This window comes from Scatophagus argus, chromosome 4 (genome assembly GCF_020382885.2).
Source record: "Scatophagus argus isolate fScaArg1 chromosome 4, fScaArg1.pri, whole genome shotgun sequence".
NCBI classification, from domain to species: Eukaryota; Metazoa; Chordata; class Actinopteri; family Scatophagidae; genus Scatophagus; species Scatophagus argus.
The window spans coordinates 1642836-1668319 of record NC_058496.1 but is presented as its reverse complement, the minus strand read 5'-3'; the positions used below and the strand labels follow the sequence as shown (position 1 = coordinate 1668319).

The window sequence follows — 25484 nt, the reverse complement described above, 5'->3', positions numbered from 1 at the left end:
ATTTCTTTTTCGTACATTTTATTAAAGACGGTAGCATATACGTTACATATAGGACACACAAAAATGCATAAATGCATATACAAAGATTATATACAAATTATTACAAAGAGGGAGCATAATAGAAGGTCAGAGTTGCTTCAGCTTCAGTCCTGCGAGGTCACAAAGGCTGAATATAACAGCACAGTCCTCATGGTTTTAGAACCCTCTGAATGTAGATGTCATCCACATGTAAGTTTAGTTCACTCTTAAGGACAAAGAATGGTTTGAATTTTGAGATACGGTATTTTGCAAGTAAAATAAAATATTTACATTCATTTTCCATTCTAAAATATTTTCTTTCTCTTTAAAACATAAAGAAAAGTCTACAATGAAACAGCTTAGGAAGAAATTAATGTTGTGTACAGTAGGTCGCGTCATCGTTTGGTGTATTACGCTTCCTGGACACTGAACGACATCCGGGTTACACAAAAGGTTTCCGCGGACGCCATGTTGCTGAATGAAATTAGCTCCAAAACATTGAGTAGCCGCTAGCAATATCTGTATTTTATTTTTTCGCGGAATCGCATTTGTTACAGTAGTTGACTTATTGTAAACATGACTTAGGATTTATGAAACTACTACAGAAGCCCCATTCCCTGTAAGTAACACTGTTGAGGTGGCAAAATGTATTTATTCATTGGCAGCTGGCCTGCTAGCAATAACAAGCTAACATAATTTGCATGGGTTAGCACGCGTCCCGTAACGAGAATCCTTATAATTAACGAAATGGCATAGACATCTTAATTGCGGACGGTACAGTTAAATATTTTAATCTACTACAAGTGTATATATTATCAAACACTGTACCCATACCTTTTTATTTTTCTGACAATTGCAACTAACTCGCTAGGGTTAGCTAACGTTACGCGAAACTGGAAGTGGGCGCTAACGTTAACGTCTAAACAATGAAAATATAAGCCAGTGTCCATGGAAAAAGCTTACATATAGGTCAATTTTGCTGTAAATATAATATCGTTTTTGCGGAGAGAAATCGTGTACAATACCAGGAGCTCGTTAATATTTCAACGCTTTAATTTATTGTAATAGGCCGATGATAACAGTTCAGATCACCAGCAGTATCAGTTACGTTACATCGCCTTTGTTTAAACAGCAGATTGGCTTGGGCTGATCCACAGTGGCAGGGTAGAGTAGATCAAAGCCATCATTTCCATACAGGACAGTCTATATTCCATGAGACTATGCAGACATTTTTCATGGCGTTTGTTTAAAGGTGCGATCAGATGTAATGATGGGTTGTTACCGTGAAGATGTTAAAAATGCACAATGTTAAAATAGCTAGCGTTATGTTTTGGCCTTAAAGACAGCAACCCGTGCATGTTACCTCATTATCATTATTATTATTGTTATTATTACAATTAATACACCATCTCTGTCAAATAATCACTGCAACGTCTGCCAGCTGTAAAATGTACTATCCAGCAGCTGCTCATAAATATTTTTATATTAATTAGTGTAAATGAGTTTGGACATATGTGAGTCAGTATGCTTTTTTAAATGTTATTTATATGAGTTTAGTACAAGAAGTTGGCGATATGGAGAAAATCCTGTCACAGTGCATGTCAGTTAATGTCAAGGTATCGATATATAAAGGTGTAAATATTTTACAGCAGCCAGATTTATATTGTCTGTTTATACAGTTGTATTGAGGAACTGTAATTCATGAAATGTTGGAAATATGTGATTAGATTGGGTGTACTTTTATTAAACAATTACAAAATCACAATTGTTATTGCCATGTGCAATGTCCAAATTGCAGGAGGAGCATTTTTTGTGATAAATGTACAACAGTGTACCATTGTAAATGAAGCATTATGTGTGTCAGAGATTCCCAGACAGACACAACATGTTGTCCAGAATAGTGGAATATTGTTTGATACTGACCAGAAAAAGGCCCTGGAGTATTTTGGGGCCCCATTGAGTAGTAAAAAAAAAAATCACTCATTGTTGTGCTTTCCTGTGCTCTTTCTACAGATTATTGTGTTTAGACATAGTTACAGTGACACGCAATGCACCATGGAAGTGGATCACAGAATATGCAACGACAGCTTCAGAGATCCAAGTCTGTCAGTGGGTCTGAGGCAGAGGAGCAGCAGCAGCAGCAGCCCACCATGGCAGTCACACAGCAGCAAGCTACAGTTAACCACCCTCAATCTCCTGTGACCACATTTTCCTCTGCTGCCAGCCCTTCAGCCCCCCAGTCGCCCAATTACCAGATAATCATGAGTCGAAGCCCAGTTGCTGCCCAGAACATGAACATCACATTACAAAATATGGGGCAGATGGTGACTGGTAACCAGCCGATCACCCTGACCACACTTCCTATCCAGAACCCTGCTTCCCCTGGCTTTCAGCATACAGCCCCTCAGTGGAGGTTCGATCATGCTCCATCCTCCTACATCCAGGTCACTTCACCTGTGCCCCAGCCCATACAACCACAAAGTCCCACCCAGCATAGCCCAGTCCCTCTGCAGGGTGTGACAAGGCCAGGAGCACCTGCAACAGCATTGAGTGTGTGTGGACAGAGCCCAACACGATTTGTTGAAGCTGGTATGTTAGTGCGGCAAATCAGTTTAGGCAGTCCATCGGGAAGCGGCCACTTTGTTTATCAGGAGGGGACAGGATTGGCCCAGATTGCCCCAGCCACACCTGGCCAGGTGCAGCTGGCCTCTCCAGGAGCACCAGGCTCTGTGAGGGAACGTAGACTCTCTCAGCCTCACTCACAGACTGGAGGTACCATCCACCACCTTGGACCCCAAAGTCCTGTGGCCACTGGTACTGCTCTCCCCACACTGAGTAGCCCTGGTCACATCACCACCTCCAACCTACCTCCACAGATCAGCAGTATCATTCAAGGACAACTGGCACGCCCTATGATATTTGAGAAGACGTCACAGGGTGTGGTGGCTGGCGTAGGAACTACAGCCACAGCGTCTTTCAGTATACCCTCCTCCATTCCACCCTCAAGCCCATCCCTCACCAGTCCAACCCAGGGGATCCCCAGCAATCCACTTGCACCCACTAGTGTGGCTGTAGGCACTGTGAAGAAGCAGGCTCCCAAGAAGTTAGAGGAAATTGCCCCTTCTACACCAGAGATTGCTCAGCTGAGAAAACAGTGCTTGGAGCACCACACCAAGAAGATGGAGAGCCTGAAAGAAGTGTTCAAAGAATACCTGATTGAGCTTTTCTTTCTGCAGCACCTCCAAGGGAACATGATGGACTACTTGGCTTTTAAGAAAAAGCCCTGTGTCCCCTTGTATACTTACTTGAGACAGAATGACTTGGATCTGGAAGAGGAAGAGGAAGAAGAAGAACAGTCTGAGGTCATTAATGATGAGGTACTACACTAAGGCTGGCTCTTAGTAGGACTGATCAAGTAGGACTTGAACAGTTGGAAAATTTGAACATTGATTTCATCACATGAATATTATCCCTCTTCCAATTCTGTGCTGTTTTCAGGTAAAGGTTGTTACTGGAAAGGATGGCCAAGCAGTGACACCAGTTGCCATAGCAACACAGCTTCCTGCCAATGTTTCTGCAGCTTTCTCTGTCCAGCAACAGTTTCAGGTGATAGACGCAACACTTGTTTTGAGCACTTATTACAATGCAATTATCTCTGCAGTTTCTTTAATTCAGTTGAGAATTGTTGGTAAGAGGAAATCCCTCACTAATTCCTTGAGATGTTTTTTTTTGTTTGTTTGTTTGTTTTTTTTCAGGGACACCAAGGGGCTGCTGCTGGCACAATTGCAAACCCTGGAGACATGGATGCCTTTAAGAGGCAACAGGCTATGGTGCAAGCAGGTAGGGCAAGGATCGTAGACTCCTGTCTCTCTTATGTTGCTTTGTTTCCTCCCCGTTTGCTTTGGTTTCTGTTTGTTTTCTTTTCTCCCTCTAATTGCTTCTGCTTTTAGATATTTGGCATCCTCTACTAGCGCTCTGTGTTGAAGTCTTAACCCGAGGAAGGAGAGGTGACCTGCTGTAAGGTCTTCAGAAGGTCATTGCTCTGTGCCGAGTCCTTTTGTTTTGCGTTATGAGGGTATTGTGTGTTTTAAATCCCAGATCAGGCTAAGAGGCCCCGGATTGACGTTGGTCGCCATGGGCTGATTTTCCAGCATCCTGGTGTAGCTCCTTTAGGATCACCTGGCGTTCCACTCCAGCAGCTTATGCCAACTGCGCAAGGTAGGAGTGCTACTACCAGGCCGTTCTGTGTTCTGTTCGATGCTGCTGGACGTATCCCCTTCCTCAAACTAAGGAGATTTTTTAAAAACAAGTGAATCACAACATTCATCTTCTACAAACAAACTTCAAGCAGCATCAACAAACAGATCTTCATCCATCTGCTGGATTTCTCAGCAGTCCACAGGAAGTTCAGGCTTAGCTGTACCAGCACCAGCTCTCTCTGTCAGGATAAATGGGCAAGAAGACAATCCAAGTCTGAAGAAGAGTAGCCACTCAATGGGAAGATGCCATGTCTTATGATTTTCCTTTTTTGTTTTAACTGTTGATCACCCGTCGTTATCCATCTCTTCTTTTCTGACGTTTGTTCCTGTTAGTCATCTTTATTTGGACAGACCTTCCCGTCATGATGGATTTTCATCTGATTTGGAGGTGGATCACGGAAAGTGGGAACCCTGTGGGAATAAATTGACTTTCCAACGGGTTTGGCTTGTTTTCCCATTTTGTGAATCCATGTGTCACGCCTCCTTTTGGTTTGCCATCGTCATTTCTTCTCAAAACGTTCCTTCGTCGGTTGTTCGTCCTTGCATCATCGAAAGGGATTCAAAATCACCAGTCTTAAATTCATTCGTTACATCTTCAAGAGTGTCTTTATTTACCTCATGTTCACATTTTGTTCCTTCCATGTTTTTTCATGGCATTTTGTTCTGACTTGGCTTCTTTCCCTCAGTCTAAGTAGGAGAGGAATCATGTGGAGGAGTTGCGTTCACGACACAGGTTTTTGCGATTGTGGTGGTGTGGGTGTGTCAGGGCCAGGTGTTGATGGCGTCTAGGCAAGGTGGTGTGCCGTGCAGGGAGGTAAGGCAGGCGCTGCTTTAGTGTGCACAGCTCCGCTGAGGCCTGCTGTCTGCAAGACCCCATGTGTGTCCTTTTGCTCACCTCTGTGCTTTGTCGCTGTGTGAGGCATCCAGATGCCTTGGTTACCGCTAGAATGACATCGCTTCATGCATGCCAAACATATGGTGTTTTTGTGGATGTCTGCTCCGTATTTTTCTTTCCCCTTTCCTCTCCCTGTCTCTTTATTTTCAGAAGTTCTTTTTTATTTCATTTTCCTTTGTAACATTTCTATTCTTCCTCTAAAAAAAACCTCTCTTATTGCACGTATGATTTTTGCTGTTTTTAACCACATTCTCTCAACATTTGAAATGCAATGTTTTGGTTTTGCATTAATCAAAGTAGTATTTTATTTGAGAGACATGTAGATTCTCACATTGATTTCTTTTCTTCTGTAACCATTTTGCTGTATGACTTTCATTAGTTTCCGCTCTGATCATCAGGAAGTAGTACACTACTGTTGATAAATTCAGTACATCTAGTTCATTAAGGCAAGGTTCTGAGGAGCTCTAATAGCTGAAGCTCAAACAGTCATTTAAAATTTAAAGGTACTATTTTCATTATCTATTGAATAGCTTCAAAAGATGTAACCTGTTGAAAGGGGTCTCTCAAATATATATTAAGAGGAAGCTACCAAACACTTAATGGCATTTTATTAACAAGAGCACAGAAAGTCATTTATAAAACAGTTGGAAGGATTGACAACTTGGTTTTGACCGTCTTTCTTTGTGTTGCTCTCTGCACCACCCTTTTGTTTGTCCTATAATTTGATTACTATGTGTACAGGCGGGATGCCGCCTACTCCTCAAGCGGTCCAGATTGCAGGACAGAAGCAGAACCAGCAACAATACGACCCATCCAAAGGGCCTCCAGTGCAGAATGCGGCCAGCCTGCACACCCCTCCTCCTCAGCTGCCAGGCAGGTTACCCCAAGGTTCCCTACCCATGGCAGGCCTTCCCATGGCACTCTCTCAGCAAGCCCAGTTAGTGGAGAACACGGCTCAGCCTGGTGGTCAGCTCCAGGCCCAGGTGAAGGTGCAGGCGGGCGGACCTGTCCTGGCCACAGTGAACCCCCACACTCAGCTCCAAGCTCAGTTGCAGCAGCAGATGCAGCCGGGTCTTCATCTCCAGTTGCAGCCCCAGCAGTCCCAGGCCCTATTACAGTCAGGACAAGCGGTCAGTCTACCTTAAACCATATAAATACAGTTTTCATGTACGTTTGAGGCTAAATAGTGAGACTGTCCTGTTGAGAATATTTTTTCTTGCTTCTTCACAGACAGTGGCACTTGCTCGGCCTGGTACAGAGTCAAACCCGCCAGTTCAGAGAGTCATGACTAACTCGATATCCATGACATCCATGTCGCCTGCTCCCCTCTCTGCTCCTAATTCTGTTTCAACCCACCATACTGCAAGTCCTCTGCGCCCTCTGGGCTCCAACATCAACCCAAGCACTCAGTCCAAACTGACTGGAACTAATGGCATATCCACTGTCAAAGCTGGTGGCTTTGGTCAAAGTGCAACTTTGCAGTCCTCACAGGAGGGATCTCAAGATAAACAAGTTGAGCAGGCCAAACTGGTGAGTTGCCAAAGCACGTTTAGATGTGTGCAAATGATCTTGGACTGAAGAGATTCAGAAAGCAAAGATGCATGATCTTGACTTCCTCATAATCACTCATAATGAGATTTGATAAATATGCTGTATGCACTTGGCTGCCAAGACGCTACAGTATTCTTGATTTCTGTTCTGAACTCTCATGCTGTTTCTATTTCCCAGGAGAGTCAAGTCCATCAACGCATCTCTGAGCTGAGGAAGGAGGGCCAGTGGTCAGCCAGTCGGCTCCCCAAGCTGGTGGAAGCCTCACGTCCAAAGTCCCACTGGGACTACCTCCTGGAGGAGATGCAGTGGATGGCAGCTGACTTTGCCCAGGAAAGGAGATGGAAAGAGGCTGCTGCTAAGAAGGTATGGCAGAGATGGAATAGTTCACAGAGAGAAACATGAAAAGGAGGAGTCACTGCAGAAACTCACTGAAAGCCACACCGTCTCATGTGTGTCTGCAGCTCGTCCGCACGTGTGCCCGTTACCACCAAGAGCAGAAGAAAAGTGAAGAGAGGTCAAAGAAAGAGAAGGAAATTCATCTTCGCCACATTGCCAGCACAATTGCCCGAGAGGTGGAATTCTTCTGGTCAAACCTTGAGCAGGTGTGCTCATTTATTTCTCTAATTATATTTTCTTAATCAGGTCACTATTTATGAATAGCAGCAGGTGTTTTTACCAGTCTGAACGAGGTGGGGTTATTTTTCTGTCAGGTTGTGGAAATTAAACTCCAGTTTGAAATTTATGAGAAGAGGCTCAAAGCACTTCGCTTACAAAAGGCGTCAGGCAAAGGTACGTCCCTCTGAGCAACTACCAGAATTAAATCGCAGTGTATTTGTGCTCTTTCATGAGCCTTGACTTCCCCATCCATTGTTTCCAGTTCAAAGCTAAACTCTGCCGATGTGCCTCACCTCTCACTACTTCTGTAATAACCAGGTTTTTGGTACTGAACTTAAATTGCTTGTGTTGCAGTACCCGGACAGTCAGTAGGAGTGAAAGCTGAGAAAGAGGTACAAGCACCAACACCCTAATGAATAATACAAGGCACTGAATGCATCTTCTTTATATTTTTGTTAAATGTTTTTTCTTTTTATAGGAGGTGGCAACTTCAGCAAGAAAGAGAAAATCGAGTTTGTCCTTGGTTGATGAAGATGGTTTGTGCCTTGTGTTTCTTTTGAAGAGTCTGTACAGTCGCTGTTTTACATTTGCTTCTATTACTTGAAACTGTTCATGTTTTCTTGTAGTTGCAGATGAAGAGAGCACCATCGAGGAACAGGAGGTCATGGAGCGGGAGGCAGACCACAAAGCAGAGTTGGTTGACCTTGCCAAAGATGGTACTTATTTACTTTCTTTCTGTGGAGAAGTGATGTCATCTGTAACCAGTACTGGTACTAACCTGACATTGTAGTGGGGTACACACCATATAATTGACTTATTGTGAACAGCAAAACGAGCTTTCCCTCGAGGATCCATATCGGAACAGAAAACTGCTCTCGCTGTTCATTCTGCTTGTCTTCGTGTCTGTATTTTTTTTATTCAAATGCTTTTGTATTTGTTTTTCAGCTGAGATGCCTCTGGATGCTTTGATGAAGCAGTATGCTGGCGCCTACGTTGACGGCTTTGAGTGGCCTCAGCCTAGTCCTCATAGTGATGAGGATGACATGGATGAAACTGAAGGTGCCTTTGTGGTTGAAGAATTAAACTGTCATGTTCACCTTCACGGCAGTTGTATGCGACTGTGAATGAGCTGACCATAAAATTGTTGATGTTCTTACTTTTCAGAGATGGGGGGTCCTGTAGGCAGTCCCCCTGAGGCAGTGATGATTGACTCCCTGCTCAATGTGGACCAGTACCGCGGTGCTGACAAAGCCACGTCCTCTGAGTCTGATGGGAAGCCTGCTAGGGACATCGCTGAAGTGGCTGCTGCCACAGAGCTCATCCTGCCCAAGGGCAGCTTCAGGACCACTTCCTCAGTAAGACAGACACACAACACACACTCAGACAAACGGAAAACATGACTTTTGTCATTTATTAACTGATTTTCTTTTTTTTTTTGTTAAACAGACCCGCAGCCCGGCTCCTTTTCTACTGCACGGGTCTCTGCGAGAATATCAGCAAATTGGTGTGGACTGGCTGATAAACCTTTACAAGAAACACCTCAATGGCATCCTAGCAGATGAGACTGGCCTCGGCAAGACTGTCCAGATGGTGGCTTACATGGCCCACTTAGCTGGACAAGAGGGTATTCTTCTGTTCTTCTGATATACATAACTTTTTAACAGTGAATATATTTGTTTTTTCATTTTTTTAAATTTGGTGTCATGAACACATCGCCTGTTTTTGTCCACAGGTGTCTGGGGACCCCACCTCGTTGTAGTCAGGACATGCAAACTGCTGAACTGGGAGGTGGAGTTCAAGCGCTGGTGTCCTGGCCTGAAGATCCTCCTGTACCTTGGCAACAGAAGGCAGCGCAGATCGATGAGAATGGTAGTTTTTGATTTGTTGAAACATCGCAATGTTGATCACGTTACTCTGTTTTTTGTTTTTTTAGTCAAATCGCTGTGAATGTGATGACAAGTTATCTGATCACTGGTCCACAGTGGTGGGGGGAAGCCAACAGCTTCCACGTATGTGTGACATCCTACAAGTTGCTGATGAAAGACCAGAGCCATTTCCTGAAGAGAAGGTGGAGGCACTTGGTCCTGGACGAGGTGCAGCTCATCAAAAACATGACTGAGAAACACTGGGAGACAATCTTTGCTCTCAAAAGGTGAGCTGGGTGATAATTATTCAAGTCCACTTTCTCAAGAAACTGAATCTTTATTGTTCAGGCTTGTTAATTCGTTTGTGATCTTTAATGTGGATCGTGAACTAAGAGCTTTGACGGAGTGATACATATGCATGTTCATAAGCGTGAGTAGTTTAGGGCAAATGATTTCACTGATGAGCTCCTTTCCATGTCAGGCTTTTTGTGTTTCTCCATGAAATCACTTTTAACATTCTGCCTGATGGCTCAGTTGACAGAGTAAGTGAGATATCTCTGTTCCTGTCTTCCAGTGAGCAGAGGCTGCTCCTCATCAGCACTCCTCTACAGAACACTCTGAAGGAGCTGTGGACCATGATCCACTTTCTTTTGCCAGGAATCACCAGAGCCTACTCTGACTTCCCTGTTAAGGCAGGCACAGACCAGAACCAGGACTACTGCCACAAACTGGTCATCCGCCTGCACAGGGTTAGTATCGTGCCTGCGGATTCCTCTGCCCACAGTGCTGGGCCATATTAACATTTCTTAAATGCACATCACCTGTGAAATGCTCTTGCTCTTTAACTGTAGGTGATCCAGCCGTTCATCCTGAGGCGCTCCAAAAGAGAGGTGGAGAAACAGCTGCCCAAGAAGTACGAGCACATCCTGAAGTGCCGTCTCTCCAGCAGGCAGAAGAGCCTTTACGAGGACATCCTGACCCGACCGGGGTGAGATGTTTGATTGTGATATCAGAGTAAGGTTATTCAGTACAGGTGAAGAAATGCTGACACATTCTCCTGAACATCAGTGAATCTTAGGAAATTAAATTACAAAATAATCAGCAGTTTAAGTTTTATATATCCTCATAATGTCACCACATGTGTTTCTATCAAATGTCGTTAAGGTGTTATTCTTTAATCATTTTTTTCTTCGAAAGCTTTGAATGGTGCAGGTCTTTCCATTATTACCAAAAAAATTATTCAAGATTAGCTTTTACAAATTAGTTTTCATGGGTCTGACCTTTATTATCTTTTCTCTTGTGTCAAAGTATACATGTTTTACGACTGTCTGTCAGAATCATGTCATCTGTGTGCTCCCCCAGAGCCCAGGAGGCGCTGAAGACGGGTCACTTTGTCAGCGTACTTCAGGTGTTGATGCAGTTACAGCGGGTGTGTAACCACCCTGAGCTGGTGGCACCCAGAGAGAACAGCACCTCGTACTTCTGCTCCGCCCTTCAGTACGGCGCTCCATCACTGGTGCTGGGAGCTCTGCAGGATGACACGAGCAAGGTATGTCTGTAATGTGACTGATGCTTCTTGTTCCTTATTGGTATCACTGTACAGACATAATTTTGTAATTACAGTTCTCTCTCGTTCAATACACTGTCATCTCTTCTTCTTTGTCTGCTTCTCTGCTTCTTGTTTGCAGTGTTTTTAATATAATTCATTGTCTTGATGTTCAGCCCTGTTTATGTTGAATCAATCTGTACTGATCTGCTCCCCCTGTTGTGTTTTATCTCATTATCCTCCTAGATTACAAGCATGTCCATATTTGATCTGATCAATAATGAGAACAGACTGACTCGATATCAGACTGAAGAGGCAGTACCCAAACTGAAGCTCACCCAGCAGCTCATAGAGGAGATCTACTCTGGACCAGATCCACCGCCACGACCAAAGCCGTGCCCCATTAAACCCATGAGGTCAGTTAAAGAAATCTCCAAATATCCAACATGACTGTTGTGGAGATCCTTGGACATCCTCTGACATATTCTGACGTTGAAACAGAGTCAATCATTTGATTTGTTTTTTTCCTCTTTAGATTGTTCCAGCCAGTGCAGTATGGGACAAAGCCAGAAGGTCGGCTGGCTGCCGTCACAAGTGCAGCAGGCCAGCGTCCTCCAACGAGCTCTCCGGCTACCATCAGCCCTGCTTCCACCACCACCCAGTCAGCCCAGACCAGGGGCAAGTCCCCTGTCACCACTGCCACCACTACAGCCACGTCTCACGGTAAGACCTGCAGCTGAGTAAAGCACAGTTAGAGTGTTAGAGTGGCTACAGAACTCCAGACGGTGTCATCTTAAAAGACAAACCTCATCACCCACAGCTGTTTGAGTAGTGCCTTTGCCTAATGTGCCCGTGCTAGTTTTATCCGTGTAATGTGTACATTATGCAGTGTGATGCTGCTTGAATTTAAATGATTTAGTGTGTCATACTTAAAATGATTGATTCATGCTGTGCACAGAGTGTCAATAGTTGTCACTAGTGTTTGCAGCACACTTCAAAAGCAGAGCAGATTTTAAAGTTCTGGTCCTGTTTTTACAGAGTTAATGGAAGGTTCGGGACACCTTCACTTTCACTGGTCACATAGGATTCGTTTGGTTACGTTTGCATTTGATGCAGCAGTGGTGGGCTGGCCAGCTTGTTTTCTCTTAAATGCAGCACAGCCATTGGTGTAAGGCTTAATTTAAGGCTTTCATTGCTTGCCATGCCCTTTAGTGACTTCTGTCTCTTCTAGCTGCTCATTGACTAACATGATGATGGGACAGTTGTGAAAATGGTAACAGAGGATATAACAGAAGAAGAAGCTGACAATCTGGCACTTGTTGTTACAGTAGCGCTGTGAGAATTAGTCAATTAATTGATTAGTCGGTCTAAATAAAATTATCTGCCAGCTATTATCGGTGAATTGTTTCAAACACTCGGTCAAACTTTTGCTGGTTTGAACCACTTGCCAAGTTGTCACTTTCGGCTTTGGGAAACCGTAACGAGAATTTTTCACATTTCATACAATGAACTGTTAATTAGTAAAATCACCAACAGACCTTATCCTGCCTGCTTTGTTGGCCCACCACTGCTGAGTGAATACATGGAGGAAAGTGTTTGAAAGTACTGATGATTTGACTAAATACTAGGATACCCCTAACATGTAGTCCCATACCCCCATTGCCTTGTACTTCACAGCGGTTGGAACAGCTACTCAGAGAGCCCAGACTACCCTTCCTGTCAACAACAGCAGCAACACTGCCGCCTCCACTGTCGCCTCCTCTGGGAACAGTGGCATTGGACAGCATGTGCTGGGGGCTGCCTCTGTGGCCTTAGGCACAGTTATGGGATCTATAGCTCCCATTGGTCAGCCTGGATTAGCACAGGTCCCGAGGCCAGCTCTAGCCCCCAGCCATGCTGTCCAGCCCAGCCTGCTGTCCCAGAGGCTGGTTCTTACATCCCAGGCCCAGGCACGGTTGCCTAGTAAGTGGCCTCCCCTCCCTTCCCCTCCCCTCCCCTCCCTTCCCCTCCCTCTGAGCATTTCCCCTCCACCTGTGGCACAACAGAATGGACTGCTCTGTACTGAGGCCTTCACTTGGGGCACTGCTGATATGTGTTCAGTGTTTACTCTTCCAGAGAAATGGCTTAGTGCATACATGCAATGGTGGTGCAGCAGTTTTGGTAATGGAAGAGCTGCCACGTATCACAAATTATATCTGTAGCCATATCAGCAGCATCTCCACAGCCTCAGACTTCTCCAGTTTCTTTCTCCAAACCTGCATGTACACTATGAACGACCCCCTTATGTTACACCACACATCACTACACTGTTAAACTTAATTATTATGTCCTTCCCCTTCTATTTAATCATTTTTTTTCTCCCAGTTTACTAATCTTCTTTTGTCTCTTGCATCAGCCCAGCTGCAGAAGAAATCCCAAAGCTTTGGTTGTTTAATTTTTTTTTCTTTGCCAGTGTTTTGATTTCACTCTGATGTTGAGCGTCACTGCACAGCATGTGGAAGTGGTCCCACACATTGCCAATCCTTTCTCCCTCTGAAGTGAACAGAGAAACCTTTTCAGTAACAACACACACTGTTTGAATTTATAAAAAGGTGGAAGTTTTTTGAATATGATCTTACTGAGGTTTGTCTTAAAAATTCCAAAAATGTATGTTGGAACTAACACTGGAGTAAACACATTTTAAATATGATTTTAGCCCAGCGGGTATCGGGTGAAATTTCTGATCACTTGTTCATGTGTATCAGTGGTATTTAAACTCGATTTAATCATTCGTGCACATGAGTATCTTGTGCCTACTCATTAGTGCCTCGTACATCCTTAATTCAGTTAATAACATGTAAAGGAATTAACAGAAATTTTCTATAAAGGGATGTCAAAGATAACTGCGGTCCAACAACAAAAATCCAAAGTACATGAGAAGCACTTTGAGTTTGACACCAGCATTAAGTATACTTCCTGGTGACCAGTGTGTTGCCTTGAAAAGGCAGTGCTTTATGCTTTGTGTATGTCTCAGGCTCTCTGTCTCACCTGAGGATTACCCTTGTAGCCGTTTTCTTTCCCCTTCAGGGTTTGTAGAAGTAGGAGCTGCTATGGTTCTGTTGTGGAGGGCGGCTGTGCTCGTTCCTCTGATTAATCCACCCTGGTTCTGCATGTGTTTTTCTCTTTTTCACCCTTTAACTAACAGACGCAGAGTGTGATGTTTTGTAAGTGAGACATTTCAGCTGACTTTTTAACTCTGTCTTTGATGAAGTGTCTGTTCTTCCTTTCCGATGAAGGTGGAGATGTGGTGAAGATCGCCCAGCTGGCCAACATAGCAGGCAGTCAGAATCGTATCTCCCAGCCAGAGACTCCCGTCACTCTGCAGTTTCAGGGTAACAAGTTCACGTTGTCCCCCAGCCAGCTCCGCCAGCTCACCACGGGACAGCCATTGCAGCTCCAAGGTACACTCGGTCATGTACACCCGTTTGCCATACCTTCTCTGAACATGACTCTCTTCATTACCTCCTTTGTGTGCCCTTTCCTTTCCTTCCATGTTGTACATCTGCTTTTTGATCATCAGTTATCACACAGGTGTGATCGATGATTAGACCTTCATATCACATTATTCTGCTTGTCTGCAAGGCATCAGAGATGTCCAGGTGGCCTAACACTTGAGATGTGAAACAAATAATGGCAACTTTTGTGGTTTGATTCTGGAGGGAGACTTTTTTGCATGTGACCATCCTCTCTCCTCACCATTCCAGCCTTTCTGTTCTCACATCTTGCTTAGAGCAGGATTGCAGACAGTCACACTGAGTCAGATTGCATGCTGCTGCACAACACAAGAGACACAAACTTTTCTGCTGAAGTCTTCACATTTAATTTAATGTGTGCCTTACAGTTCTGGAAGGCTCCTCTTATGTCTGTTAATATGCGTCATGGATTTAGGTAACATCCTGCAGATTGTGTCGGCTCCCGCACAGCCGATCATCAGGCCCCAGGGATCCATGGCAATGCCACAAGCTGTTCCTGCCTCCGGCGCCTCAGCTACACCTGGCACAGCTCATCCTGCCCTGTCAACAGCCCAGCAAGGTGACTCGTCCACACTGAAGATCACACTGAAGTTAAATCTTTGCCTGAACAGTGAGATGATTGAATCGATTCTGCTGTTGACTTTTTGAATTTCTTTTGAAGCCTTGGGAGTGACCACAAATGCCACATCAGCCCCCTCAAAGCTCACCACTGCAGCTCCGGCTGGTTCTCAGGTCAGTGCATTACATCCAGGCTGAAAAATGTTTGGGCATTCACTTTTTTTTTTTATTAATCTGAAGTATTAATAAAGTATTTTTTTTATTAAGTATTTTACAGCATGCAGGCAAAATGAATGATTGTTGCACCGTGTGTCACTGTGATGTTCAGGAGTCTTCAGAAGAAAAGACTCAGCAGCTGAAGGAGCGTTTGAGCCGCCTGTTTGAAGCGAATGAGCGACGCTGTAGCCGCAGAGTGTTGTACGGGTCCGACCTGCTGCAGGTGTGCACTTTGAGCTCGGAGCCTGCTCACTCTGCGCTCACAGCTGGAGGCTGGAGGTGGGTGGGCAGGGAGAGCTGCCTCAGGGCCCAGAGGACCTGCGTGGCTACCACCTCTACACTGCAGTCCACTCTGCTCTCTGTGGAGGACCGCCTGCAGGCTGCCAACAGCCTCATCAACAGGTACTTCAGCTCAGTGTGACGGCCTTCTTTATTCTGTGTGGCTCTTGTTGTTTGAAACCATCAGGAAACACATTAGAAATAACTAAATAAATTCACTGTGGCTGAAGCAGTTGGGTAAAACAAGCACTTTTTCCTGATCTGATGTACATATTTTTACCGCTTTGTGTTGCCATCTTTCAGGCTGGTATGTGTGCTGCCTCCAGCTGTGGCTCCACCTCCTCACCTGTACGCAGCCAATCCCCCGGTCCCCTACAGCCTTGAGCAGAAGGCCTTTCGCCGTCGGCTACAGGAAGCCGCTGCTCCCTACAGTCCAGACATCCACCACTTGGCATCCAGGGGACTCTTCTGTTTTCCTGACCTGCAGCTAATGCAGATGGACTCTGGTTAGCTGAGCAACTTTGTTGATAATTTTTTACATGCTGCATGCAGGGACAGCAAAACCAACAAATTATAAACGTGTGTGACTGACTCCAACTTAACTGACATGTATTACATGCCTACACAGTCTACCTTTGTGCAGACTGAAGAGTGGATTCCCCTGTAGCTTGACCTGTGTACACCATAGTTAAATATAATTTAGAATAATCAGTGCAATAATCATGTATCTGCACTTCTAGACAGTTTAAAGGATAGAATATATAATGGAAAAATGGCAAAAGCTATAGTATCCTCAATCGCTCGCAGAGGAAAATACTCCTGTTAATTTACACACGATCATTTTCATCATTTCATCTTGTTTTGTCTGGGAAACAATTGCTGTTATATACAACCAAAATAAATCCTCTCTGCTGCGAGTTAACCCTTCCTGAAACACCACAAACTGGACCATATCACCATTATAACTTTGGATCCTTTTTTTCTTTTCCAAAGGTAAACTGGAAGCTCTCGCCATTCTGCTGCAGAAGCTTCGGTCTGACGGCCGTCGTGTCCTCATCTTCACTCAGATGGCTAAGATGCTGGACATCCTGGAGGCCTTCCTGGATCACAGGCAGCTCACGTATGTGCGGGTTGATGAGAGCTTCACTCCCGATGAACGACAGGTAAGGTCTCCACCTTTCTGACAAACTGAAGTCAGTGTTATGACACTGGAAATTAAAAGTTTAACTAGAGGGATGACTATTGTCCTTGTTGACCAGTAGGGGGCGAGCAGGCACCAGGAAGAGCAGGAGGTTTTCTCTTTGCTGCTCTCAAGCCAGAACCTTCGTAATCCTGTTCGTTTTTCATCTTGCTGTTCATTTTTCATCTTGCTTATGCAGATCAAGTGTTTACAGCATTTTTTACTGCATAGAGAATTTTTGGCCAAAGGAAAATCACCACAGCTGAAATGAAGTGAGAATAAGGACAGCCATCCAAATCCTCTCTGAACAGATAACAGAAATGTATCAAACTGTTGAACAAGCAGAACATAAACTTAAATAAGATGTCTTTGACTTCCCATGACCAGCTCCCCTCTCGTCCACAGCTGTTGTGTTTCACATACACGGCTGACGCTGGATTAGCCATCAAAGCTGCATTGTTCTGTCTGGGCCTCAGTGCTCCTCGGCAGGAGAGAAAAATTCTGTTGAAGTCTTTAAACCGCCGAATTCCAATTATAGCGTACATTAGGCGTATGTCCTGCCTTTACATTGTAGTTTGACAGATGTCCATACGTTTGTGTTCTGCCCTGTCTGACCCAGGAGCTCTGGTCTCTGTCAGACCTGAGAGGTGGATTCTGCTCCTTCCAGAGCCTACAAAGTGGAGGTCACAGTCAGGGCTCGTGACATGAGGTCTTTTTTATTTGCCGAGTGTAAAATGTTCCTAGTTTGTCTGAACTGAAATCTTAACGCTCCTGTCCTGGTTGTGCCTAACCTCTAGTCTCTTATGTAATCCCTCTCGTTTCTGGGTCAGTTGAATAGATCTGCTGACAGGAAAAAAATGACGCAGGCAATACTTGGCCACAGCAGTCACAATAAAACGCATAATAAAGATAAGATAAAACTGTAATGATCCTGAGATAAGCCGAGTGTTCAGAGTGTCCTAGTTTGTTCATGCGCTGTGTGTTGTGTCCCTGCAGGAGAGTATGAAGAACTTTAACAGGAACAGGAAGGTGTTCTGCAGCATCCTGACCAACCGCTGCTGCTCTGCAGTCGGGACTGTGTTTGATGCAGACACCATCATCTTCTACGACACGGACCTCAATCCCAGCATGGACGCCCGCACGCAGGAGTGGTGCGACAAAATAGGACGTTCCAAAGACATACACATATACAGGTAAAATCTGTTTGTGTTAACGCATCACATCTAAAACTAGAAGCAACTTTTACCTTGTAAATTATCAAGTACTTTGGTGGCGCTAGGTTTGGGTTATTTTATGTTTTGTTGACCAGGTTGGAGAGCGGGAACTCGATTGAAGAGAAACTGCTGAAGAACGGCACCAAGGACCTGATCAGAGAGGTGGCAGCTCAGGGCACTGACTACACCTTGGCCTTCCTCACGCAAGTAAGAGGACCTCACCATGGTCTTCATTGTTTGTAATCACTTAAAGCTACAACTGTTCAAACTATGAAAATCTTAACTGCATTAATCACTAAAGCCCACTCAGTCTCTGTCTGTGGAGCTCATCACCATGCAAACTAACAGGCCTGATTTTGTGTGTTTGTAGCGGACAATCCAGGATCTGTTTGAGGTGGAGGCAGGCTCAGGGGAGAAGGTGGAGGAGTTTGTGGTTCTTCATCAGGAGCCTTCAGCCTCTGAAGCCATCTCCCCCAGAGTGGCTAGACCTTACATCCAGGCTCTCCACAGCATAAACCTGGATGCCCCACAGAAAGAGCAGCAGCAGCAGGAGGAGGAGGAGGAGTTAGCAGGAAAGGAGTCAACAAAGGATGAGGAGGAGTCAGAGAACCAAGCTAGAGAAGAACCTCCACATAAAGAGGAGCTGAATGCAGTCATGGAACAGGTAGCTTTACTTTGTTAATATACCGTTTGGAGAGTAGTGGAAGCTGAGGAGACAAATACAAGAAATGAAAAAAGAATGAAAAGATAAGATTACATGTTTCCTCGCTGACTGAACATCTGCCTTTACAGCTCACACCGATTGAAAGGTATGCCCTGCATTACCTGGAGTACCTCCACATCAGTGATGATGAAACTGCTCTCAAGGTAACTTCAACTGGAAAATAACCAAAGGATTTTATAAGGATTTTTGCTCTTGTTATCGACTTGAGTTTCAGATTTCCAGATTCAGTTCAGATTTCAATTCAGATGTGAGAGTCAACACAAGTAATCATCTGTGTGTTTGTTTGTCAGGAGCAACTGGAGTCCTCCAAGCGAGGCTGGGAGCTGCAGCAGCTGCAGAGGCTGAAGGTGGAGGAGGAGGAGCGGCAGATCGCAGAAGGAGATGAAGATCTCTTCACCTACACCAGAGAGGATGCCTACAACATGGTGGGTGGCCTCTCTGCTGATCAGACAGATGGTGCTGTGTGGACTGTGCTGCACGCTTACTGCGACCTTAAACTTTTCTCTGCGTTTCAACAGGAGTATGTGTTCGATGCAGAGGACGGCCACACAGAAATCATGCCGGTGAGACGCCAAATAAAACTTTTCAGTGTCCTAATTGCATTTATTTGTATTGCGGCACATCGTGAAGTCTTCTGGCCTCTCTTGTGATTATCCAACGCAGCTTTGGACTCCACCCACACCACCACAGGATGACAACGACATTTACATCGACTCCGTGATGATGCTGATGTACGACACCACCCCCATGCCAGAGTCCAAGCTGCCTCCAGTCTACATCCGCAAGGAGCACAAGAGACTCAAGATGGACCCGTCAGGTGAGGAGTTTGTCACTAATGGTCTTCATTCTCCTCCTTTACACCAGTCCTTTTGTATATTTACTTTTAAGTTTTAAGTCCTTGTGTAAATGAAAAGCTTAAGAGTTTTTAAGGATTTTTGAAAATAAGATACGTGCCAAAGTGTCTTTGTTTGGTTTCTCTGTCCTTACCTGAGTGCGTTTGTCCAGCAGCAGCCAGAAAGAAGAAGAAGGGCCATGGAGAGACTGTCATTCCTCCACGCTCCCTTTTTGAAAAGGCCAGCATGCTGAAAGTTCGCCGCGAGGGCAAAGACCAGAAAAAGAACTTCTCCCTCAAGCAACAGGCGCCCTTTGCCAAGCCCCTGCCCTCGCTGGTCAAACCTGCCATGGAGGCGGGACAGGACAACCCAGAGTGGCTCATCAGTGAGGACTGGGCTCTGCTTCAGGTACTGACCGCCTCTATGATGAGCTTTTCTTTTTCAGGGTGCATGCGACTGAAGCAAATGAATCTGGAGTCGCACTTCACTGATGATGCGTTTAACGTCCAGATATGATCACTGTGTGTCTGACAGGCTGTGAAGCAGCTGCTGGAGTTGCCTCTGAACCTGACAATCGTGTCTCCTGCACACACCCCTAACTGGGATCTGGTGAGCGATGTGGTGAACTCCTGCAGCCGCATCTACCGCTCGCCCAAACAGTGTCGCAACCGCTACGAAAACGTCATCATCCCCAGGGAAGAGGGCAAGGTAACGGACGCAGGGTCTCTGTGCTCGGCCGAGGAACTGGCTCGCTCGCTTTGTTTGTCTAAAACGTGTCTCTGGCTCTTTTCAGTTGGTGTACGAGGCAAACCCCAAGAAGAAAACCAAGAGCATCTACAAGGTATCCTACCCTGGTCTTCTGACAAATGTTCCTCTGCTCCTGAGTTCCTGGCCTCACTTTCCTTCTGTGTTTGTGTCCACGCTCAGTCTAAGAACAGCCGTCCTCTGAGGACCTGTCAGATCTACACGCAGGACGACAACGCCACACACATTCAGCTCTACAACAGCCGCTTCGAACTCATGAAGATCATCGCCAGCAAGAGGAGTCCACCAATCAAACCACTGTGAGTGCCGATGGTTGTCTGTTAACAGTGAATGTCTGGGAGCTAACAGCTGAAATAAGTTTTCGTGACGTGTAACTTGGCACTAACATGAGCCCAAGCCTGCGTGCTGGAAATTAAGAAGCCGTATACGTCCTTTTAACTGTTTTAATCTCTACTGCTTACAGACTTGGCATGAATCCGTTCCAGAAGAATCCTAAACATGCTTCGGTCTTGGCAGAAAGGTGTGTTCAGTGTTGACCTTGTCGTACTGCTGACATGAACCCTAACATCCAGGAATAAACCGCATCTTCCTGTTGTGTTTTTATGTCTTCAGCGGGATCAGCTACGACAAGCCGCTCCCTCCCATTCAGGTGGCGTCCCAGCGCGCTGAAAGGATTGCCAAGGAGAAAAAGGTGATTGTCTGCAAGCTGTGCATTTCACATGTGCCGTGGCAAGTTGGGAGAGCACAGGAGAAAAAAACCATCAAGGAATCTTACTTTAGCAAGAAAAGCGTTTGGTTTGCCTGGTGACAGAGAAACCTGCTGGTGTAGACTTCAGACATAGTGCACTTAATGTCCCAATATGTCTTCTGACATGAGACTAGAACAGGAATGGATCTTTCCTAAACAAAATACACGCCATACAAACTTTTTAAGTAGAAACGTTACACATCAGGCTAACACATATGGACGTGACTCTGGTCTTCGTATGAATCTGATCCAAGTAGTTGTTGTTTTTCATCTGTACTGACGTTTGTATGTGTGTGTTTGCAGGCCCTTGCAGAGCAGCAGAAGGCTCAGCAGTTGGCCCAGCAGCAGCAGACCGGAGCTCCGCAGGTCCAGGCTGCGGCCGGCCAGGCTCAGCCTCCCGCTGCAGGCCAGGCTCAGGCTCAGGTCCCCCAGGCTGCCACAGTGGCCGGAGCTGCTGCTGTGCCCAATGCAGCTGTGCTGGTGAGAAATCAAACATCCCCTTCCATCGTGTTCCTGCACTCACTGCAGTGAAGACTCAAACAGAAACACTTGTCATGTTTTTCAGGCCGGAGCCATAAAAAACGCCACCGTGGGGACGACCATCCAGGCTGGTGCGTTGACACACACACACACACACGGCTCACATTACAGAGCTGTTGGTGTTCCGGTAAATAATTCATTTCTCTCTGTGTCTTCCAGCCACCGTAGGGGGGAATGTGATTGTGAACACAGTAGCTGGAGTTGCTCCAAGTCCCTTCCAGGCCAACAAGCGCCTGGCATCTCCAGTCATACCAGGCACCCTGTCTGTGAGTCATTTATCACTGCTGCTGTGGCTCATCCGAGCCCCTCGCTGACTAACAGGAACTCATGATGCAAATGTAGTCGATTGGCACGAAGCAGACGGCCACTTCACTGTGTGGAGTGTCGGAGCCTTCGCTCACGTGTTGTTGTTTTCTCATCCAGCCTGCTAATGCAGCCGGAGCCCAGGTGGTCCACGCACAACAGAGGGCCGTCACTGCTGCCTCTGCCGAAGTGGTCGCCATAGCTACGGGTCAGGGCGTTCGAGCCGTTACCCCGGTGACTGCGTCTGCAGTCGTTTCCACCACCCTGAGCCCGGTGCAGTCACAGACCCGCCCCCTGGTCACTCAGGTGACCCCAGGTACTGAGCTGATCTCATAGAGTGATCTCGTCCTCCAGTCGCTGTGGTTCACGTGTGACTAACCTGCTGTCCTCCATCCAGCCCCAGGTATGCAGTTGCCTCAGACAAAGACTCTCACCCCAGCTCACCTGCAGATGCTCCGACAGCAGCAGCTGCAGCAGCAGCAGCAGCAACAGCAGCAACAACAGCAGGCTGCTTCCCCCCAGATCAAAGGCAAACCGCAGGTACACCACCAGCATCTCCACACAACACGCAGAGAAACGCGTTAGCAGCCGTGACTCGCATTCTTTGTTAGTTTGACTGAAGTGATGGCAGTTTTTCAGTTCACTTGTCTTTAACTGGTCATTTGTGTGTTTTTAGGAGTTGTTAAAGATGCACAAACATAAGCTGCAGCTGCAGCAGCAACAGCAGCAGCAGCAGGTAGCTGCGGCCGTGGCAGCAGCAGCAGCTCAGGGCCAGCAGGCCGCCGGGGCCCAGCAGGCCATCCAGGTGCAGCCCACGCAGGCTGCCCAGGCCACCCAGCAGGTAGCAGCGGTGGCAGCACCCAGACCTGGAGCCGTGCTCACCGGCCCCACCGTGACCAACCTGCAGGTGGCCAGACTGGTAAGACTGTGAAAAGGATCCTTTTATTGTACAAATACAGAATTCACAATTCTTAAGTTGTGTTCACATCAGAAATGAAGCAAAGCAAAAGTTTGCCTCGGTTTCTGCATTAGAGGAAGTTTGGGAGGAAACTGAGAAATCCTCACCAAATGAGACAAAAGACAAAACAGACTCTGTTACGAATGAACAGCCTCCAGAAGCAAATCTTAAGTTGTTGTGTGACAACATCCAGGAAGTGAGCGAGTGGCGTGCTGATGGCAGCCGCCGTGTGTTCCTCCCTGTTTGTGTTGTGACAGCACTAACGCTGGTTTTGTTTCCTTTCTCAGACTCGAGTGCCCACTCAGGGTCAGATTCAGGCTCAGGCAGGACAGACGGCTCAGGTGACCCTCACCAAGCCTCCGGTGGTCTCCGTGCCAGCTGTGGTCTCCTCAGCCGGCGTCACCACACTGCCAGTCACTGTAGCAGGCATCAGTGTGGCTATTGGTCAGGCCCAGAAAACCGGTGTGTGTTAGCATTGCATCACTGATGTTTGACGTCACATTTACGACATGCTGTTACCGCCAGCCGATGTGATGCTGCTGTGTCACTTCTGTCTCATTCCCCGTCCTCGTGTCTGCCAGGTGGGCCTGTGCTGACGCCGTCCTTCCCCCAGATGCAGGTCCAGCAACTGCTTCAGATGAAGAAGCAGCAGCAGGCGGCGGCTGTACAGGCGGCTGCCGCAGCCCAGCAGAAGGCCGGGCAGCCGCAGCAGGGACAGGCCACCGTCCAGCAGAAGGTGAACAGCCAATCATCTCCATCCACAGCAGGAGCGACATTTTAGACTTCAGATTTTTAGACTTTTTCTTCCTGTCGTTCAGTAGGGATGTGAATCTGTTGGGGCTGCTGTGTTAACTGCACTTGTGATTTTTCCCTCAGATCGGCACCCAGCAGGTGACGGTGCAGGCAGCCCAGCCCACCCAGCAGCAACAGCAACAGCAGCAACAGCAGCAGAAGGTGACCTACGCTGCCACCACCCAACTCCAACCGGGAATCAAGACCCAGTTCTTTCCCACACCCATCACCCACGCTCAGAAACCCGCTGGAGCCCAGCAAATGCAGGTACAGCCTGACCGCGGCAGCAGAAGTGGGTTTGCAGATGAACACTGCGAGTTGTGTGTTGATGTCAGATTCTCTTGTTTGCTTGTCTTATCAGGTGGCGAAGCTCCCACAGATGGTGCAGCAGCAGGCCAACATCCAACACATCGTGTCGTCTCCTCAGCAGGTAGGACCTGATCTCGTGTTAGCAGTGCACATGTGATCCGGCGCGGCTGTGACACGCAATCGGTTCATCTGGTTGTCTTCTGGCTCCTCATTATGCTTACAGACTCTCTCCAAACCTCCCTGCACTCGTATTCTGAGCGCCACAAAAACAGATAAATCAAAAAAATAGAAAAAAACGAGCTGAAGAGAGAGGTGATACTCCAAGAAAAAAAAACTTAGAATCTCATTATTTATTTATATTTAACCTAAAGACTGTAACACACTGCTGTGCTGACACCTCACAGCCTCAGGCTGGACCCTCCTGCTGCGGTCACTGTGGGCTGAGGAAAGTGAGCTTTGAATAATTGTACTTCATCCTTTTAACTCCATACAGCCTTAAAGTGTATCCCTTCATAGTTTGTCCTAAAGTCTTACAGAAGGCTAAAGTTGTGACAGAAACTTAGTTTTTATTTCTTCGTGAAAGCACCATGAAGCATTTAAGTGCAGTGGAAACAGGACCGATGAATCTCTCCCCTTCAGATCCAGGCTCAGACCGTGACCCAGGCAGCCACGTCCGCTCCTGCTCAGGTGCAGATGATTCCCGCTGGGACGGCGACAGCCCAGGTAGTCCAGCAGAAGATCATCCAGCAGCAGGTGGTGACCGCAGCCACGTCGCCTCAGATCCAGACGCCTCCTCCCCACAGCCCCGCCCAGCAGCAGGCGGCTTCTTCTGCCGCCGAGTCCCCTGTGCAGCAGCCCCAGCAGCCCACCAAGGGCCAAGCTCGCCAGGGCGGCATCAGGGCTAAAACTCCTGCCAAGCCCAGCGGGGCGGGCAGCAGCTGAATGCAGCACTGAGGCTCTCATGGTTCCCACCAACACGACACCAAACCCTCACCTGATGCTGACTGGGCTCAACACGGAAACCGTTTCATCGATCTCAGCACGGCTGCTGTGGTGGTCAACACTTCTTCAGTTCTTTGTTGTTTTGAATGTTTCTTAAAATTACCACGACTTAAAAAAAAGAAAAAAAGACTGCCCGGCGCATCAAACGACAGACTCGCCTTCAGAGTGATGATTGGAGACGGCTGAGGCTCGTGGGTAAATGTGCTGTCCGGTAGAATAAGTGTATTCATAAATAGTCCCTTTTATGTCTGATTCCCTTGTCTATAAAAACTGAATGGAGAATAATGCACGTTCCTTTAGTCATTTGTTTTTTATTGCAGCAAACACACTGTAAACATGTACTTTAGTATTTTGTGTTTTCTCATAAATTGTCTTTTTTTATTGATGTCAAGGAAAAAAAAATGTAAATATCAATGAAAAACATTTGTACTTGTAAAGTAGTTGTGTTTTCATTGGGTTTTTTCAGCCTAATTGTAATAAAGTGTTTTGTTTTTATACACAAATTCATCTTTTTTTCCTTTCTTTTCTTTCATTAAATTCATTGTAAGTACTTTGAAATCTTGTCGATTCTTCTGACACGTTCTCTGCTTCGTCACAGCAGCCTCCACACTCTGAGAAACAGAGATGTTCATTCAATAAAGTCCTGGAGGCAGGCGGGCTGTGGGCCGGTAGATTTCAGCTGGGCAGGAACGTGTGGTTCTGCTCGGTGCGTCCTGGCTGGCTGCCGACTCCAGCAAACGCAGTCTGTCAGCGAGTCCGGCACAAGAGCTGGGGAGCCGAGGATCAGTCACCACAACGCCAT

At 46.4% G+C, this 25484-nt stretch overlaps 1 protein-coding gene across 3 annotated transcripts; it reads left to right on the top strand.

Annotated features, from left to right (window-relative positions):
* The first annotated feature begins 451 nt into the window (after positions 1-451).
* ep400 (E1A binding protein p400) lies at positions 452-24791 on the top strand. Of its 3 annotated transcripts, XM_046386722.1 has the most exons (54): positions 452-637; positions 2032-3395; positions 3517-3624; positions 3774-3858; positions 4117-4236; positions 5914-6302; positions 6403-6702; positions 6901-7086; positions 7185-7325; positions 7434-7512; positions 7693-7730; positions 7817-7874; positions 7965-8054; positions 8284-8397; positions 8503-8693; positions 8785-8962; positions 9071-9207; positions 9321-9490; positions 9778-9952; positions 10055-10191; positions 10566-10752; positions 10996-11165; positions 11285-11472; positions 12427-12711; positions 14025-14189; positions 14677-14820; positions 14923-14993; positions 15148-15437; positions 15618-15820; positions 16308-16477; positions 17491-17687; positions 17804-17915; positions 18079-18372; positions 18501-18575; positions 18723-18857; positions 18951-18995; positions 19096-19249; positions 19441-19673; positions 19800-19973; positions 20059-20106; positions 20193-20329; positions 20494-20550; positions 20643-20721; positions 21082-21258; positions 21344-21389; positions 21478-21584; positions 21742-21937; positions 22019-22161; positions 22298-22540; positions 22867-23041; positions 23161-23315; positions 23456-23638; positions 23733-23801; positions 24320-24791. In XM_046386722.1, exons 2-54 carry the CDS (start codon positions 2067-2069, stop codon positions 24620-24622), a joined length of 9435 nt encoding a protein of 3144 aa, XP_046242678.1. In that variant the 5' UTR covers positions 452-637; positions 2032-2066; the 3' UTR covers positions 24623-24791. The 3 variants fall into 3 exon arrangements, with proteins under 3 accessions (XP_046242678.1, XP_046242679.1, XP_046242681.1); XM_046386723.1 differs by lacking the exon at positions 4117-4236; XM_046386725.1 differs by lacking the exon at positions 12427-12711.
* Positions 24792-25484: the final 693 nt, after the last annotated feature.